The 15136-nt window shown below is 35.4% G+C and overlaps 2 protein-coding genes across 4 annotated transcripts; both read left to right on the top strand.

The window, feature by feature from the left end:
• The first annotated feature begins 409 nt into the window (after positions 1 to 409).
• On the top strand, positions 410 to 5535 carry LOC108461215 (solute carrier family 40 member 3, chloroplastic-like). Of its 2 annotated transcripts, none has more exons than XM_017760968.2 (13): positions 410 to 1169; positions 1396 to 1603; positions 1699 to 1762; positions 2115 to 2239; positions 2319 to 2408; positions 2500 to 2676; positions 2781 to 2855; positions 3067 to 3168; positions 3451 to 3568; positions 3697 to 3843; positions 4289 to 4395; positions 4487 to 4600; positions 4953 to 5535. In XM_017760968.2, the coding sequence occupies exons 1-13, from the start codon at positions 1003 to 1005 to the stop codon at positions 5244 to 5246; spliced, it is 1788 nt and encodes a 595-aa protein (XP_017616457.1). In that variant the 5' UTR covers positions 410 to 1002; the 3' UTR covers positions 5247 to 5535. The 2 variants fall into 2 exon arrangements, with proteins under 2 accessions (XP_017616457.1, XP_017616456.1); XM_017760967.2 differs by having other exon boundaries at positions 1390 to 1603.
• Positions 5536 to 6981: 1446 nt separating this feature from the next.
• LOC108463063 (uncharacterized) lies at positions 6982 to 11876 on the top strand. 2 transcript variants are annotated; one of them, XM_017763001.2, is made up of 9 exons: positions 6982 to 8050; positions 9073 to 9600; positions 9731 to 9796; positions 9898 to 10064; positions 10168 to 10318; positions 10417 to 10507; positions 10588 to 10997; positions 11183 to 11272; positions 11387 to 11876. In XM_017763001.2, the coding sequence occupies exons 1-9, from the start codon at positions 7919 to 7921 to the stop codon at positions 11669 to 11671; spliced, it is 1920 nt and encodes a 639-aa protein (XP_017618490.1). In that variant the 5' UTR covers positions 6982 to 7918; the 3' UTR covers positions 11672 to 11876. The 2 variants fall into 2 exon arrangements, with proteins under 2 accessions (XP_017618490.1, XP_017618489.1); XM_017763000.2 differs by having other exon boundaries at positions 6983 to 8050; positions 11183 to 11287.
• The last annotated feature ends 3260 nt before the right edge of the window (positions 11877 to 15136 follow it).

Genomic DNA, 15136 nt, shown 5'->3' with positions numbered 1-15136 from the left:
ACTTTAGATAATTGCTACTTAAGTTAAAAGATTAAGGTGTTTGAAATATGAAATTTTGTTTTTGAATAATTATTTTAAAAAATTAGTCACACAAACAAATAAATAGTTTTAAAAATGTGGCAACTTATCCTGCGACATCATACTCACCTGATTCCAATAAATAATGGCAGGTAACTGTGGGATGATCTTTTTGCAACAACTCTAAAACGGTTGTGATAATTTTGTAAGTTTCAAAAGGTTAATGATCAAAATGTAAATTTAAACAAAATTAAGGGACTGTTGGTACAGTTTATCCAAAATAAAATATAAGATGATATTTCAGATAATGATAGTTTTTTAGTAAATGATGAAAATAATTGATAAGATTTGTTTTTATTTGATTTAAAAGTTTTGCTTTCCTAATAATATGTGGAAATTCAAATGGAGACTTGGCAAAATGCAAGTGGTAAACCAAAGCTTCTAATGGACCCACGTCCATAGGTGTGGCGCCACCCATCAAAAATCTAATAGCCACACGATCTCCCCTTTTTAGGCTTTTAGACCTCTCCGCCCTCCGGCGGATTCTTGCACAATAAACCATTACCTGGATGGAATTGGATAAGCATCCTGTTTCATCAATCCTCACCCAATTTTTGGTTCAACCAAAACCCACATTGTTTTTACACACCACAAACCCGAAGCGTCCTCTTTTTCTTTAAGAAGAAGAGGAAAAAAAAAAAAACCTTTTTATTTGAAGCTAAACCCAGGGAGCAAAACCGAACCATTTCATTTAGGTACCTTCCAAGTTCCAATTTATGTTTCTTTTTAAATTTTTTTGAAGCTATACCCATATACCATTTGGTGTCAGAGAAACTAACCCAACAGTGGAAACTATTCTTTTTTATTCAATTTGCTTATTCAAGTCTGCATGAGTTTGGAAGATTTCGAAAGTGATTATCGGTGCTTAAAATTTGGGCACTTGAAGAATAAGAATAAATTAAATAACCAACAGCAAACATTAGGATGGCAATGGCCGCAATTACAAACCCTCAGCTCTCTTTCAATCTGTTTAACTGCTCTGTTACTGGAAGAGAAGCCTCTATATCGAGACAAACTGCTTCTAGAATTCGCTATCGCTTCTCTTCTAGCCGATGGTTGAGTCTCAACTCCTCTTCTGCTACTAACCGTAGGTAATGCTTTAATTTGTTGTACTTAAATTGAATATGACATGAAAAAAAAATTGTAATTTTGATGCAATATCTTGTGGCGTTTAGGACTTATAGTTCATAGTTCAAACTTCGAAGTTATATTAGTTTGGAATTTGTTCTGAAAAAAAAAAACAGTTTTTTGTATAATGAGAGAATTGCCTGAATGAGGCAGCTAAGCATGGCTTGATTTTTTCTCTGTCAGGTACAGTTTTGACAGCTTTAAATCTAGGTGTTCTATAGTAAATACTGATGTACACTTAAACCATGTGGCTGTGGAAGATGAGGATATATCTACAGTGGATATTGGTTGTTGTACAACCCCAATTGTTCAGCTCAAATCTGATGTTCTTGAGGCTGAATCTTTGAGTATGCTCACTGGTGATACTTATGTAGATAGTCTTTTGACAACACTGCCTGTATGTTCCTCTTTGCATTCATAGTAATTTGTTTTCACCTCGAGTTCAATAGCTTCTTAGATTTTCCTACTGTTCGATTCCTTTTATTGTTTTAGGTATTAACGGAGGAGGAGCAGAAAACCCTTGCAGCAACACCCGCACACCCAGAGGGATTGTATGGTAGGACTTCCCATTTTCATGTAGTCAAAGCACACTAGGATAGATGTAATACTCTTAGAGACTTGAGCTGATTTAAGCTCTATGTATATAACAAAGTTGTTAGAAGATTAGTTGTTGTATCCCTCTGCCAGGATTTGGTTTCTATAAGTTGTCACTTTGAGCAGAAACCTAGTTAAAATAATATTCCTAATTTTGTATTAAGAGTATCCGGTTCTATACAGTTGTCAGACTGTACCTTGGATACATTCTTTTGAATGCAGCCCTATTGGTTTTTAATTTTGTATCATTTCCGGTTGTTTTACTGAAATTATGGTCTTATTGGTTGCTATCTTTGGCTGCATTCATATTTCAGCATTTTATGCAAGTTGCCTGGCTGGGAATTTAGTGGAACAGCTTTGGAATTTTGCTTGGCCTTCTGCAATTGCATTGCTTCATCCAAGCCTTCTACCAGTGGCAGTCATGGGATTTTTGACCAAGGTATATATTTGCCTAACAACTTATCACTGTATAAAACAAGAGACAATAGAATACTTTCTAACAGACTTTAGGTTAACAGCTTGTTATAATCATTGGAGGCCCATTGGTTGGCAAACTTATGGATCATTCCCCAAGAGTACCTTCATATATCTTTTTGAATGTTGTGCAGGTACTTGTGAAAAAATCTTTTTTTTTTTATGAAGTTAAATGTAAAATCAGTACTGTTTTATTTTGTTTTCTAATTTGTTTGCATCTGCCAGGCTTCTGCTCAGTTGTTGTCAGCAGCAATGATAATTCATGCCCATACAGTCTCCCCTGCTTCTACTTCATCAATTCTTCTCCGTCCTTGGTTTGCTGTGCTAGTGTTAGCAGGTGCTATTGAGAGACTGTCTGGAGTGGCTCTGGGGGTTGCTATGGAGCGCGACTGGGTTGTGCTGGTAGTACCCTATCCTGTGTATTTTTGTTGTTTTCTTCACAGGTAATATTGGCTATCTATCTATTGGAAAGGGGAGTGCAAACTAAACTAGAGTTGCATTTGCAGTTAGCCGGAATAAATAGACCAATTGCACTGGCACAGGCAAATGCTGTTCTCAATCGAATTGATCTGCTTTGTGAGGTAGTCTTTAAATCTTTTACATTTTTGAAACGTCGGTTTGTGTAATTTTCTTGTTTTTTCAAGTCATTACAGTTCTTTGTTTACTTTATAATCCATTGAGCATGAATCCTAAAACAAATGCTGGAAAATTTACCAACTTCAGTTGTCAAAGATGTTTTTCATGTCATTGCCAAAATTTTTCAATGAGATTAATGACCCTCTATAATTACAGATAGCCGGCACATCATTGTTTGGAATTCTTCTCTCAAAATATGATCCTGTAACATGCTTAAAGTTAGCTGCTAGCTTGATGGTGTGGTCGTTACCAATTATGGTAATTGCTTTTATGATTATTATAGTTATTATTTTTTATAAACTAATTTCATTTGTCCAAAGGTAGGCAGTAATCACTGCTGCAACCATACAACGAGGTTAAGGAGCTACTTATAGCTATTTACAATTTCAAATGAAATGTATAAAATTACTCAGCTCCCAAGTTGAGTATAAATCCCTATTTGCAGTATCTTGTGCTGTCCCCTTCATACCTGCCGATCTAAATCTAACTTCCAAACAAAGCAGTCTACTTTCTCTTCAAAGTTCTATCACTTTTCCCCAGATTTCTCTGACATGGTTAACAAACAAGCTTTCTACTGGAGTTCTTGACCGCGCTAAATGTTGTCAAGCCAGTCGCAGAACATCTGATGAGGGGCCTCTGCCAGATGCTCAGAACTTTGGTAAAACTTGATCATCTGATTACTTTTGGAATCCTAATTTTCTTCTTGCTTTATATAGTGTATTGCATCCTTTCCAAAGGTTGATATTTGCTTGATATAATTAGTGATTGCCGTTTTTGGATTGCCAGTTAATACAGGTTTGGAAGCCATCAAGCATGGATGGAGAGAATACGTACAGCAGCCAGTGCTTCCTGCAAGCCTAGCATACGTGCTCCTCTACTTCAATGTTGTTCTTACTCCAGGCAGTTTAATGACTGCATTTTTAACTCAGCGTGGTATTTTTCTATCTATTATGACCTATTTTAAATGCAGTTCTCTTTATTAGCTACAGTTTGAACCAAGTTTTGAGGAGAACTTCCCTCTGTAGATTGAAAGAAGTTCCAGTCAACAATCTCTAGCTATAGAAGTTACTTTAGCAGGAAAAATAAGAAAAGCAAATACTGGTTACAGAGAAGAGGGGCTTATTGTCATCATCATTTGGAAGGCATTAGCAGTGTCTTGGTCTAATATTGATCTCTTAAAGCACTGTATGCCCTGATATGCCTGAAGTCATTTCATGTATATAGTTTATTGTAAACTGCAATCATTTTTTATCTCCATGTACTGGATGACTTCTGATTATTTGAACAGATTAGATTCTATATTTAAGTTGAGAATTAAACCTTGTACCTTAGCAAAAATTCAGTTCTGGCTTGAAGTTCTTGTGGGTTTGTTTAACAGGCCTAAATCCGTCTGTTATTGGAGGGTTTAGTGGATTATGTGCTTTTATGGGCGTTGCAGCAACCTTCTTATCTGCATCCTTGGTTAGGAGATTTGGTATTTTAAAGGTTGGCTCTTGTCTCTCCCTCTTCTTTTTGTTTTTGGCTACAACATTCAAATTTGGTACTGGTTCTAATGGTCATATTTCCTTACAAACAGGCTGGAGCAGTTGGCTTAACTTTTCAGGCTTCACTTCTCACCATAGCTGTTGCTGTTTACCAAAGTGGAACTCTTTCCCAGAGGAGTCCCCTTCTTTTATTCCTATGTTTGATTGTAAGTACAATTTTCTTTAACTTCCATGTTTCTTCTTGTACTCTACTGACTTTAAGTAGAAACCAAATTGCCTTGGTTAATTAGGAATCTAGGAAGGCTTGAGTCTATAGCCTTATGTATTATTTATCTGCTAATAGGACTGGAAAAGGTAAATAGATTCTCTAAATGTCTATATGACTATTGATCAGTGGAGCCTTACTGATCCTTGTTGATGCCTTGAACAGATTTGGCTACTATAGCTAAGGCCAGGAATTATGAAATTGTCATGTAAAATATGAAAGAGAGAAGAAAATACACCAACCAGTCTTAAGATCAGAATAATGCTTGAAATATCCTCTCATCCTGTATGCAGGTATTATCAAGGTTGGGACATATGTCATATGATATTGTTGGGGCCCAGATACTTCAAACAGGAATCCCATCATCCAAAGCAAATCTCATTGGGACAACAGAGATATCTGTCGCGAGTTTAGCCGAGTCTTTAATGTTGGGAGTTGTAATACTTGCAAACGATGTTTCACATTTTGGATTTCTAGCAATGCTATCCGTTTTATCAGTAGTCGGAGCTGCATGGATGTTCTGCCGGTGGTTGTTGAATCCTACAGAGGAACAAAGAAGCCTTTTCTCCTTTGATCCTCAATTGTAGTTATAATTTAAGTCCTTTTTTGGTTTAGTTAGTAGCTAAATTGTTTTTTTTTTTTTTTGAATTACTATCATTAGTGGCATTGTTCTGCTTATATTGTTCATATGATGGTCTTCCCTCACTTATTTTCTTCAATTGTCAACAGCTGCTGTAATTTCTTCAGTGCAAAGGCAGTCAGTCTGAAAAATAATGTATGAGCTATCGTATTGTATATTTTCCATGTCTTCAACTCTTCCCACATCCACTTAGAAGATGTTGGGGTAATTAGATTGATCTCACATTGGTTGCTCAATGTTTTTTTATTGTTGTGAAGTGTCTTAAAGTAAAAGAGAAGAGCAGCTGATTTTGAAATTTAATATCCTCAACAATGGGGCCCAATCTGTATAAATTTGTAAAGCATTCATCAGTTCAAATATATATTTTCCTGTTGGGGTTAATGTGCATGTAATGTAACTAACATTCCTGAGAGAAGGTATAGTAATGGGAACACGTAAATGAAGCTAGAAGTTTGACTTCATTCTTCTTCTTTTATTCTCTAGATATTGAAATTGCTGTAATAATAGTGGTGGAGACTCAAATATCGAGGACACAAGTGCATTGATTGAGGTTTTGAGATTAGTGAATGACATTTTCAGATTCACAATGTGCTTTGAATTGAAAATGGTTGAACATAACATAGTATCTTGATTGTGCTTACCAAGAAGTGCCGTAGCTGAAGGGGTGTTGTTGCTATTGGGTTTCGCATGTTATAGGGTCAACGGCATGTACCCATCACGCAGGCACACAACGGTAATGCCCCCTCCAATTCCTAGACTTTTTGATTCGCACACAGTATCTAAGACTCATCTACATGGCTCCCTTCCCTACCCATAGTCCTAAACAAACGTTAAACTTTGCTTTCCAGGTTTGATTCTCACACAGTATTTGTCTCTGTATAAATAGTTGATTGAGTATTCATCAGCATTTGATCTATAAGTATCATTTTTAATTTTTTTGAAAACCCTGTACCAGAGCAATCTCCTGGTTTAATATATTTTATGATAACAAAAACAGTAAGTATTTTTATTAGTCATTCTCGAAAGGATACAAGTCTCCCACCTCTTTTGTTATTTCAAGAAAAAGAGAAGAAAGCTAGTCCTATAGCTACAGTAGAAAGTAGTAGTTTCACATTTTACAAATTTGTACACAAGTTACAATGATATATATCTCACGTGAATCAAGGTAGGCAACTAAAACTTCCACCATTACCTCAAAAACACTCCCGTGTTTGTCGCCTGTCGCTTACTCTTTCATCTTTTATCTTCCTTCCATCACCATCGCCATCAGCATCAATGTTATTTTTATGTTTATGTTTTCATTTTCTTGTCAGATATTTTTGTTTCTCACAATATATATATTATATTCATATTATTCACTATCTTCTCAATTAGAGGGGACGACAGAGAAAGCTATAGTTAAAAATAGGTAGACTGATGCTGTTAAATCATAAGAAGTTGATTTGATGATGATTGATGGCTTGCCTGTCTTATATTCCCCTTTTTAATATAACGTAGAAAAAATTAAGCTGCCATTTCATTTTCATGGCTGGTTAAGAAATTTTTTTTGTATTGATAAACATCCTTCAAAAATCTGGTACTATTTGTCAATAGATTGTGTTATAAGACATGTGGGTCTATGTATAATATATGGCTCCAAATTTTAATTAATTTTTTTGAAGAGATAGATAATGGTAATTAAGAACAGTAAAGCAGAAATCTGGTGCATGGTCTCTCATGTTTTATTATCCCCACAGAAGGATCCTCTCATTGAAAAAACAAAAACCTTTTCAATGGCTTGGGTGTGGGGGAACAGTAACAACACCACCACTCCATTTCCCAAAACTAAAAAGAATTCCCCACAACACAAAGTCCCATACCCCAACACCCCTTGAGAGGAAGATACAATTTCTAGTCTTTAAATCATCAATAAACCCACCTTGAAACTTGGGTTTAAGTTCAACAGAGAAAAGATAGGCAATAGAGCTTCTCATTTCATCCACCAATCCCAATATCATGCTAACAAAAACCATTGATAAATAAAAAAGAGAAAGAAAGGAAGAAAGAAAGAAACTCCATAACACCTTCACAGTCATTTTCCACAACACCTCGGAGTACAGTAACCCCACACTCCATCATTTTCAGTTAGACAAATGTGAAAAAGTATAGAAACAAATTTTTAAAAATAAATGGGGTCGTTCAAATTACAAAGATAAAAAAGATAAAGAATGCCCCATATTAACTCTCAACAGTCACAGGCAGTCCCTTGATTTTACATCACTTGTTTATAGTCATCAAGACATATTCACCCATGTTTACATAAATGGTTATCTTTTTTTTTTGAAGATAAACTATACGTTTTATAGAAGAGGGGGTGGGGGGGGGGGGGGAATGTTGTTTTCACCATAAGCTTGTGTGGCAGTTGGTTGCCACAGTGATTGAAAGCGCCCATCTTTTCATGTCTATTGACATTGATAGTTGATATATCACTTGGCTTGTTCATGTCCTCTTTTGACTCTCTGTTTCTCTCCTCTGCTTGCTTCATCATTGTCAAGCACTGTGTTGAAGTAGAACTAAAGCAAGACCAAAGACAAATACTACCCCTGAAAGAGAGAAGAAAACACACCAATCTCAAAAACAATGGGGTCTCTTGGAGCTGAAACTGCAAAGAAGAAAGCAAAGTGGCTCTATCCTAAAGTTTCGGGTTTTAATCCTTCTGAGAGATGGGGGCACTCTGCTTGTTTCTCTAATGGGGTTGTTTATGTTTTTGGGGTATGTTTAAATTAACTTAAATTCTTCCATTGGTGTAATTTTGTCTTTTATCAAAGCTACCAGTAAAACAAACAATGCAGAAATTTTTTTTTTCCCAGTATATGTTTTGTAACTACCTTTTCACTCGTAATTTTATTTATACTTTGTACTACCATCATTTTTTTTTTTGCTTTCTTTATGCAATCTGGCTATCTTTAGTTAAGGGAACATACAACTTTCTTCATATATTTTAATTCTTACTACTTTCTCTTATGCTTCTTCTGGTTAGTATATTACCTGAAGTTTGTCCTTCAGGTTGCATATTCTCTAATTAGTAAAGACTATTTAGGATGACTACTAAACTCTCTTTCTATAAGATAACCAAAAAAGAAGAACTCCTTTTATATAATACTAGAAAGCAGCAATCTCATTCTCCATTTCTCTTTTTTCTCTTGATTTCCTCCTTTCTTCCCTTTCCCTTATTCATCTTTCTCTTCTTTTTTTTTTTTGGACAATTAGTATTCTTTTGCAAATCTGTAATTGTTAAAATTTTGGCTTGTAATCTGTCATGTATAGCAAGTTCTTCTAAGTTCCCGGTGGAAGTTTTTTTATTTTTTTTATTTCATTGTTAATTTTTTCACAATATTGTATTAGCTGGCAGGTGCATGCTGCTCAACCTTTATGAAGGAAATTGTGCTAGGATGGAAAACTGTGTAACATGGAGGAGTTTCTTGATCCTTTGCTTTAAAACAGTGTGTGAACATTAGGCTTGTTTACTCTCTCTGGTCCCATATGTTGTCAAAATGGAAGCGACTCACTAAATTTCTTGTTTTTCACTTGGCCTTAATCTCTCTTTAACCTTTATATTTTTGCTTATATTATTGAGCCATAGGACTACTGAATTTTGTAAATTTTGATGCTTGTTTCTATCAAAAGGAGAGAAACCATATGAAGGAAAAGATCAAGAAATTGTTTCCGAGGAATATAAAGATGCTTTCCCTTTAAGTTCTGCATGTTGATCAGCCTGTTTTTACACATTACAGGGGTGTTGTGGAGGTCTACATTTCTGTGATGTTCTCATGCTAAATCTCAACACAATGGTATGGAAAACTCTCGAAACCACAGGCCAGGGACCTGGCCCTAGAGATAGCCACAGTGCTGTTCTTGTAGGGACTAAAATGATGGTATTTGGGGGCACTAATGGTTCCAAGAAGGTAAATGATCTTCATGTACTGGACCTTGCATCGAAAGAGTGGATACAAGCGGAATGTAACGGTGTTGCACCTTCTCCTCGTGAAAGTCATACTGCCACACTTGTTGGTGAAGATAAGGTAGTGATTTTCGGAGGTAGTGGTGAAGGTGAAGCAGTTTACTTGAATGATTTACATGTTCTGGACCTTAGGACTATGAGATGGACTTCTCCTACTGTGCGAGGTCATATCCCCGTCCCTAGAGACAGTCACAGTGCTGTTGCAATCGGGAACAAGCTCGTCGTGTATGGAGGGGATTGTGGTGATCGATATCATGGAGATGTCGATGTGTTTGACATGGACAATTCTACTTGGTCAAGGGTATTGGTTTTACTTTCCCAGTCTCACAGATTCAGTTTATAGGAAAGAAAAAAAATGGAATTAACTTAAATTAAATTCTGACTGATTTATGAATTATAATACTTTTTTTTATATAACTTTTCATGTAAAGTTGGCTGTTCAAGGCTCTTTACCAGGTGTTAGAGCAGGACATGCTGCTGTGAGTATTGGAACAAAGGTAGCATATGTTACCGAGTTACCATTGATAATGAGACTACTTCATTTGGGATATGATGACTTGGAAAAGGTTTACACCTAGAGAAATTTTTTATTTTGAAGGTTTTCATTATTGGAGGGGTTGGAGATAAACACTACTACAATGATGTTTGGGTCCTAGACGTGAGTGCTCGTTGTTGGGCGCAACTAGATATATGCGGCCAGCAGCCTCAAGGGAGGTTTTCTCATACTGCTGTCTTCACAGAGTCAGACATTGCTATCTATGGAGGGTAAGTTCTTTTGATTACATGATTGCTTTACATCTCAGTCTCCATTGTCCCTAGACATTGTGTTCGCATGGTTATTTCATAGACCTTTCCTTAATGCATGTAGGTGTGGGGAGGATGAACATCCCATCAAAGAGTTGCTGGTTTTGGAACTTGGAACACAGCATCCTAATGGTCGTTATAACATGTGTACAATTTTTGGAAGCCATTGGAACCAAGAAAAGAGAAGATTCCTCAGAGTAGCACAAAACAACTTGGTAACGAACATGCTGTATAAACTGCAAAATTTCTATCCCCATTTAGTTGTTATGATGTTATGTAATAAGAAAGAGATGCTTGTTTTATTTTGAAGCAGAGAACTATGTATTTGGGGGATAATGAAGTATCAAAACAGGAAGCTCATGAAGCAGAACAAGAAGCAAAGCGCTCTTTTCGGTCCAGTTCAGGTTTGTTTAGAATCAAAATTCATTGCCATAGAGCTGGATGTTTCAAATATGTTAAAGTTTCATCTATTCGTTACTCTTAGATCCATCAAATTCAAAAAGGAAAAGAAGTGCCAATCCAAAGACAAGTGAGGTTGAATCGGAACAAGAAGAACATTCCCTTTCTCTCTCGCAGCATTCATCGCCCTCACAATCTGATCAAGAACAAGCCCCACCACAAAAGCCTACAAATTCCACAGCGTCTCATGAACTTAACCTGTTTAAGCCGTTGCATCATATACCAAGCCATTGTCAGCTTAACGGTGTTCCAAATAACCATAAGGAAACCAGATATATGGTCCACAACACTAGGCAAGAGCTGCAGTTTATAAGAGAACACCAAAACCTTCAGAAACCAGAACAAAATAAACATTTTGTTCAAACTGGCAGAACAGGATCGCAGTACTCAGCTGCGGAACATAAACGCATGGAGGCAGGGCCCATTCACAACTTGGTAAAACATTGGTCTTTGTTGAAGCCTCTGTCTATTGAGTGCAAATTATGTTGTTTATTTATCTAAAATTTGTGGCAATGAATATGTAAGACTCCATTAGCATTGTTCATTTTCTTACTGGGAGTTTATGCTTTATTCATTTTCACTTGTTCATGCTTCTCATGATTGAATGTTTTTCTCCTTAGCTTGGTGCTGAAGTTCGTGGCAAAGTTGACGGAGCCTTCGATTCGGGTTTCCTGATGACAGCAACGGTTAATGGGAAGATATTGAGAGGGGTCTTATTTTCACCTGTAACTAAGCTTTTTCTTGAATTACTTAATGGAACTTTCTAATTCATTTGTTCAAATACATCTTATTATCATTTCATTATTTTCTTTTATCAACTTTAGGGACAGGGCTTGATCTCTAGAGAGCCAATACTTGCTAAAACACCTGCATCAACAAGCCATATTGCTGCCACTCAGCCTCTAAACTCAAGCAATTCAGAGCCGGTGAAGGCTTCCCAGTCCCACCCACCAACAATGCGTATATTGCCAGAACCGAGTCAAAGTCCTCGGAAAGCTTTAGTAAATGGACTGCATTCGGCAACTAAAGCTTCTTCTCCATCGAAGATAAGACGTGATCTTGGAGATGTGGTTCTAACACTAGGAGGACCTGGAAGTGGCCATGCCTGACATTTTTATGCAAAATAGTTAAAAACCAGCTTGTGGTTGCGGGCATAAAATAAAATGATAGCCGTTTGCTTTATTATGTAAATGGTGATCCCTCCTAAAAGATGCCTGTAATTTAGGCTTTTGTGTTTGAGCATCAGTTTTTATCACCTTTTTTGCATGTAGGCTTGGCAATATAAGAGTGTTTTGTTTTGTTTTCTCCTTATCATTTCAAGGGCTCCATTAACTTATTTTCCGCAAAGGGTCTTGAAAGCATTTTAAGATAAAAGTGTTGACCACCCTTGGGCTTCATTAATTCATGATTAAGTCTCAAAAGTCATTGAATCCAAATAAAATCAAATTCTTAAGCGAGCATTTCTTTAAATCCAGTTTCAACATCAAATCTTGACAACCCTTGAAGTGACCAACACTCATCCAAGATTAAATTAAGACGATCATTGAATCAAAACTCTATCGAAGAGAAGAATCAAAGGATTAACTTAGATTAAATTAAGACGATCATGTGATTTTATGTTGATTTTAAGCTTGAAAATGGTGAATCTCGTTTTATTAAGTTAAAGTACTGTTTCAAAGCTATTTTCAATCTATTTTTATCCTATTAGAAGGTTTTTAATCTTAATTTAACAAATCTTTTTCAAAGATTTGAATGATCTTTTCACTTTAAAGTTGATTTGACTTGATTTTTTAGAAAAATGATATCTATGTAATTGTAAAAAATTAAAGGTTTAAATATGTAATTAGATGATATTTAGGAAGATTAGGATCGAAATTAAGGTTTAGAAACAAGATTTGAGTGGTTAAATTGTATTTTCGACAAAACTAGCTAAGTTTTTGGTATAGAGATCTAGAGGCTTTGATCTGTGATTTTAGAATGAATTAATCTTGTTTGTTGTTGTTTGTAATGCCTTTGTAATGTGTTTGATGTGTATGTAAAGTGCCAACTCATTTGGGAGCTTCTACAAGTAAGGACAAAGGTAAACAAAAGCTAACTTAAGCTTTGTTGTGGAAGCTAGTTGCTAAGGTGAGTGATCTTGTGTGCTATAATTAATGCACAAAACAATGAGTTAATGGGGGCTTAGGTGATCAAAATCATCAAATCTAAGTCTTAGAAGTAAGTGTTCTTACTTGAGTTTTGATTATTTGATCAACAAGATTATATGTGTTGTGAAAGGCTAAGTGTGTGATGTGATTATATATGTTGATTATGTGATTAAATATGCCTTGTGGATAGCTTGATTTATGCACACACATCTGGTATGAAAATGAGTTTGGCTCAATAAGCAAAATGTTAGCACTTGTAGTGCATTATATGAAAGTGATAAGTGTGAGTGTGAACAAACCAGGAAATTATTGTGTGAAATGGATATATTGGACTTGTGAACCTTTGAAAATATTTGATATAGTTGGCATACCATAAAATTTGAGTACTTATCTATATGTTTTGCTATTGGGACATTTGGGACATGTGGAGGGATAAGGGAATCTGGAGCATTGCTCCATTCATGGGATATGTTGGTATGTTGGAGAGTGTTAGTTTCATGCTACACTTACTTGGGACATTCAGACTCTTTTGAGTCATGGTGTGATGGAGATCCATGTATAAAATGAGAGCCTTTGATATGCATTTTCATCCCTACAAGTTGCCAATGTATCAATATGATATGATGGTTGACGATACTATGTGTTAAGTATATTTAGCATGCTTGTTTTTAACTCTTGTGTTTGTAATTTATTGTAGCATATTGAGTACTCACTGAGCTTGGTTAAGATCACGCTCTTTTGTGTCTATTTTTACAAAGGCATAGCTTGTGTGGAGTGACAAAGTGAGCATGTTGGTGATCCAAAGGAAAATGCACTTTGATTATACATGTGAGATGGTTTTTATTTTATAAGGGATGGCAATGTGGGTTTAAATTTGAGGGGATAGACTCTACTTTTGTTTTGGTTTTGTAAACGGACTTTCCATGGATTGTTTAAGAAATTTTATATTTGTTTTGTGGATGTTTTAATTGGTTAGATGATTGCATGAAGTATGCTTGCTGAATGCTTAGACTATATGTTGAATAGCATGCTTGTGCCATAGTGATTTGTGATTAAAAGTTGCTTAAATGATGTGTTAAAGGCTTGGACAGATGCAAAATGACCAAATGGTAAGATATGTACCTATAATGCACTTTAAATTGCCATATATGCAAGTTTGATATGTTGAGTACCTTAATTTGAGACTTAGAAAAGCATGAAGCATAGGTGACTGATTTGGATGTCAAAGCAAGTTAATGAATGATTTTGAGTATTTAAGTATGATTGACATGTTTTATGTAAGTTAATGACATGTTAAAATAGGGGAAATAACATGAAATCTCTATTTGGTATGTGTACTTGAGTGTCAAAATGCCTAATGTAAATGCTGCAAACTTTTCTGCAATTTTTCTAGTCAATGTCACGACAAACCATATAGGATGTCATGAAAAGGACTCGATGTCACAACATGGGACTCGCGTGGTCGCGACACGACGTTCATAGAGTTTTGGGCATGTTTTGAATCTGTTGTAAATAAGTCATAATTTTTACACCATAAAATTGGAGGCATTAAACACCACAAAATGCTTTAAACAATTTACATGACATGGATTTAAAATTGAATTTCAATATGTTAGTTTCAATTTCTTAAAAAAATTTATTTGGATATTCTGTAAAATTTACAATTTAGTCCTTAAACTTTGTTTTGAAATTAAATTAGTTTTAGATGTCGTTTTAATCTAAAATTTTCACAAATAATTTAAAATAAAATGCCCAAGACACTGAATGAACCAAATTTCATGAATTACAAGTTTTTATTCTGATGTGTAAAATGACATTTTACCCTTATTTTTAAATTGCTAATTTGGGTTAATTGAAGCATGATTTAGGCTTGCATGACTAGAAATACTTGATTAAGCATGGTTTGATGATGTAATGGTTGCTTTTATGGTGTGATTGGATGATCGGTAAGGAGAGTCATAAAAGTGGCTAATGTGATGTTCTGGATTTGGGTCGGTCTGTTTCGGCTAGGTTTGGGGCGCCACAATATAAAACCAAAACCTAATCCTAAGTCTCATGCCACTATTCAAAATAAAATAATACAGTTTCTGAATAATAAAAATATATCAAATAATAGTCTAAAATATTTCAATAAGCTAAACTGAGCTGAGATACTCCAGATGTCTTGCTCGCGTCCTAACTTGATGGGTTATCTATAAAGATGAAAATAAAAGGGAAGTGAGTTATGACGCTCAGTGTGAGTTCCATTACAAGTAAATCGGCGCCAAACAATAATCCAAGCATATGTAATAATAGTTTTCAATACATTAGTAATCATATAACATAGTAGAAATTGACAGTTCGTTCAAGCATGTTAATGCATGACGATGTAATATAATTAACAATTTCAGTTTAATAGTGTAAATAGATCCTACCCCACACTACACT

The sequence above is a fragment of the Gossypium arboreum genome, chromosome 8 (assembly GCF_025698485.1).
Source record: "Gossypium arboreum isolate Shixiya-1 chromosome 8, ASM2569848v2, whole genome shotgun sequence".
NCBI lineage: Eukaryota > Viridiplantae > Streptophyta > Magnoliopsida > Malvales > Malvaceae > Gossypium > Gossypium arboreum.
The sequence above is the reverse complement of the archived record's forward strand: the minus strand, read 5'-3'. Positions and strand labels throughout refer to the sequence as shown.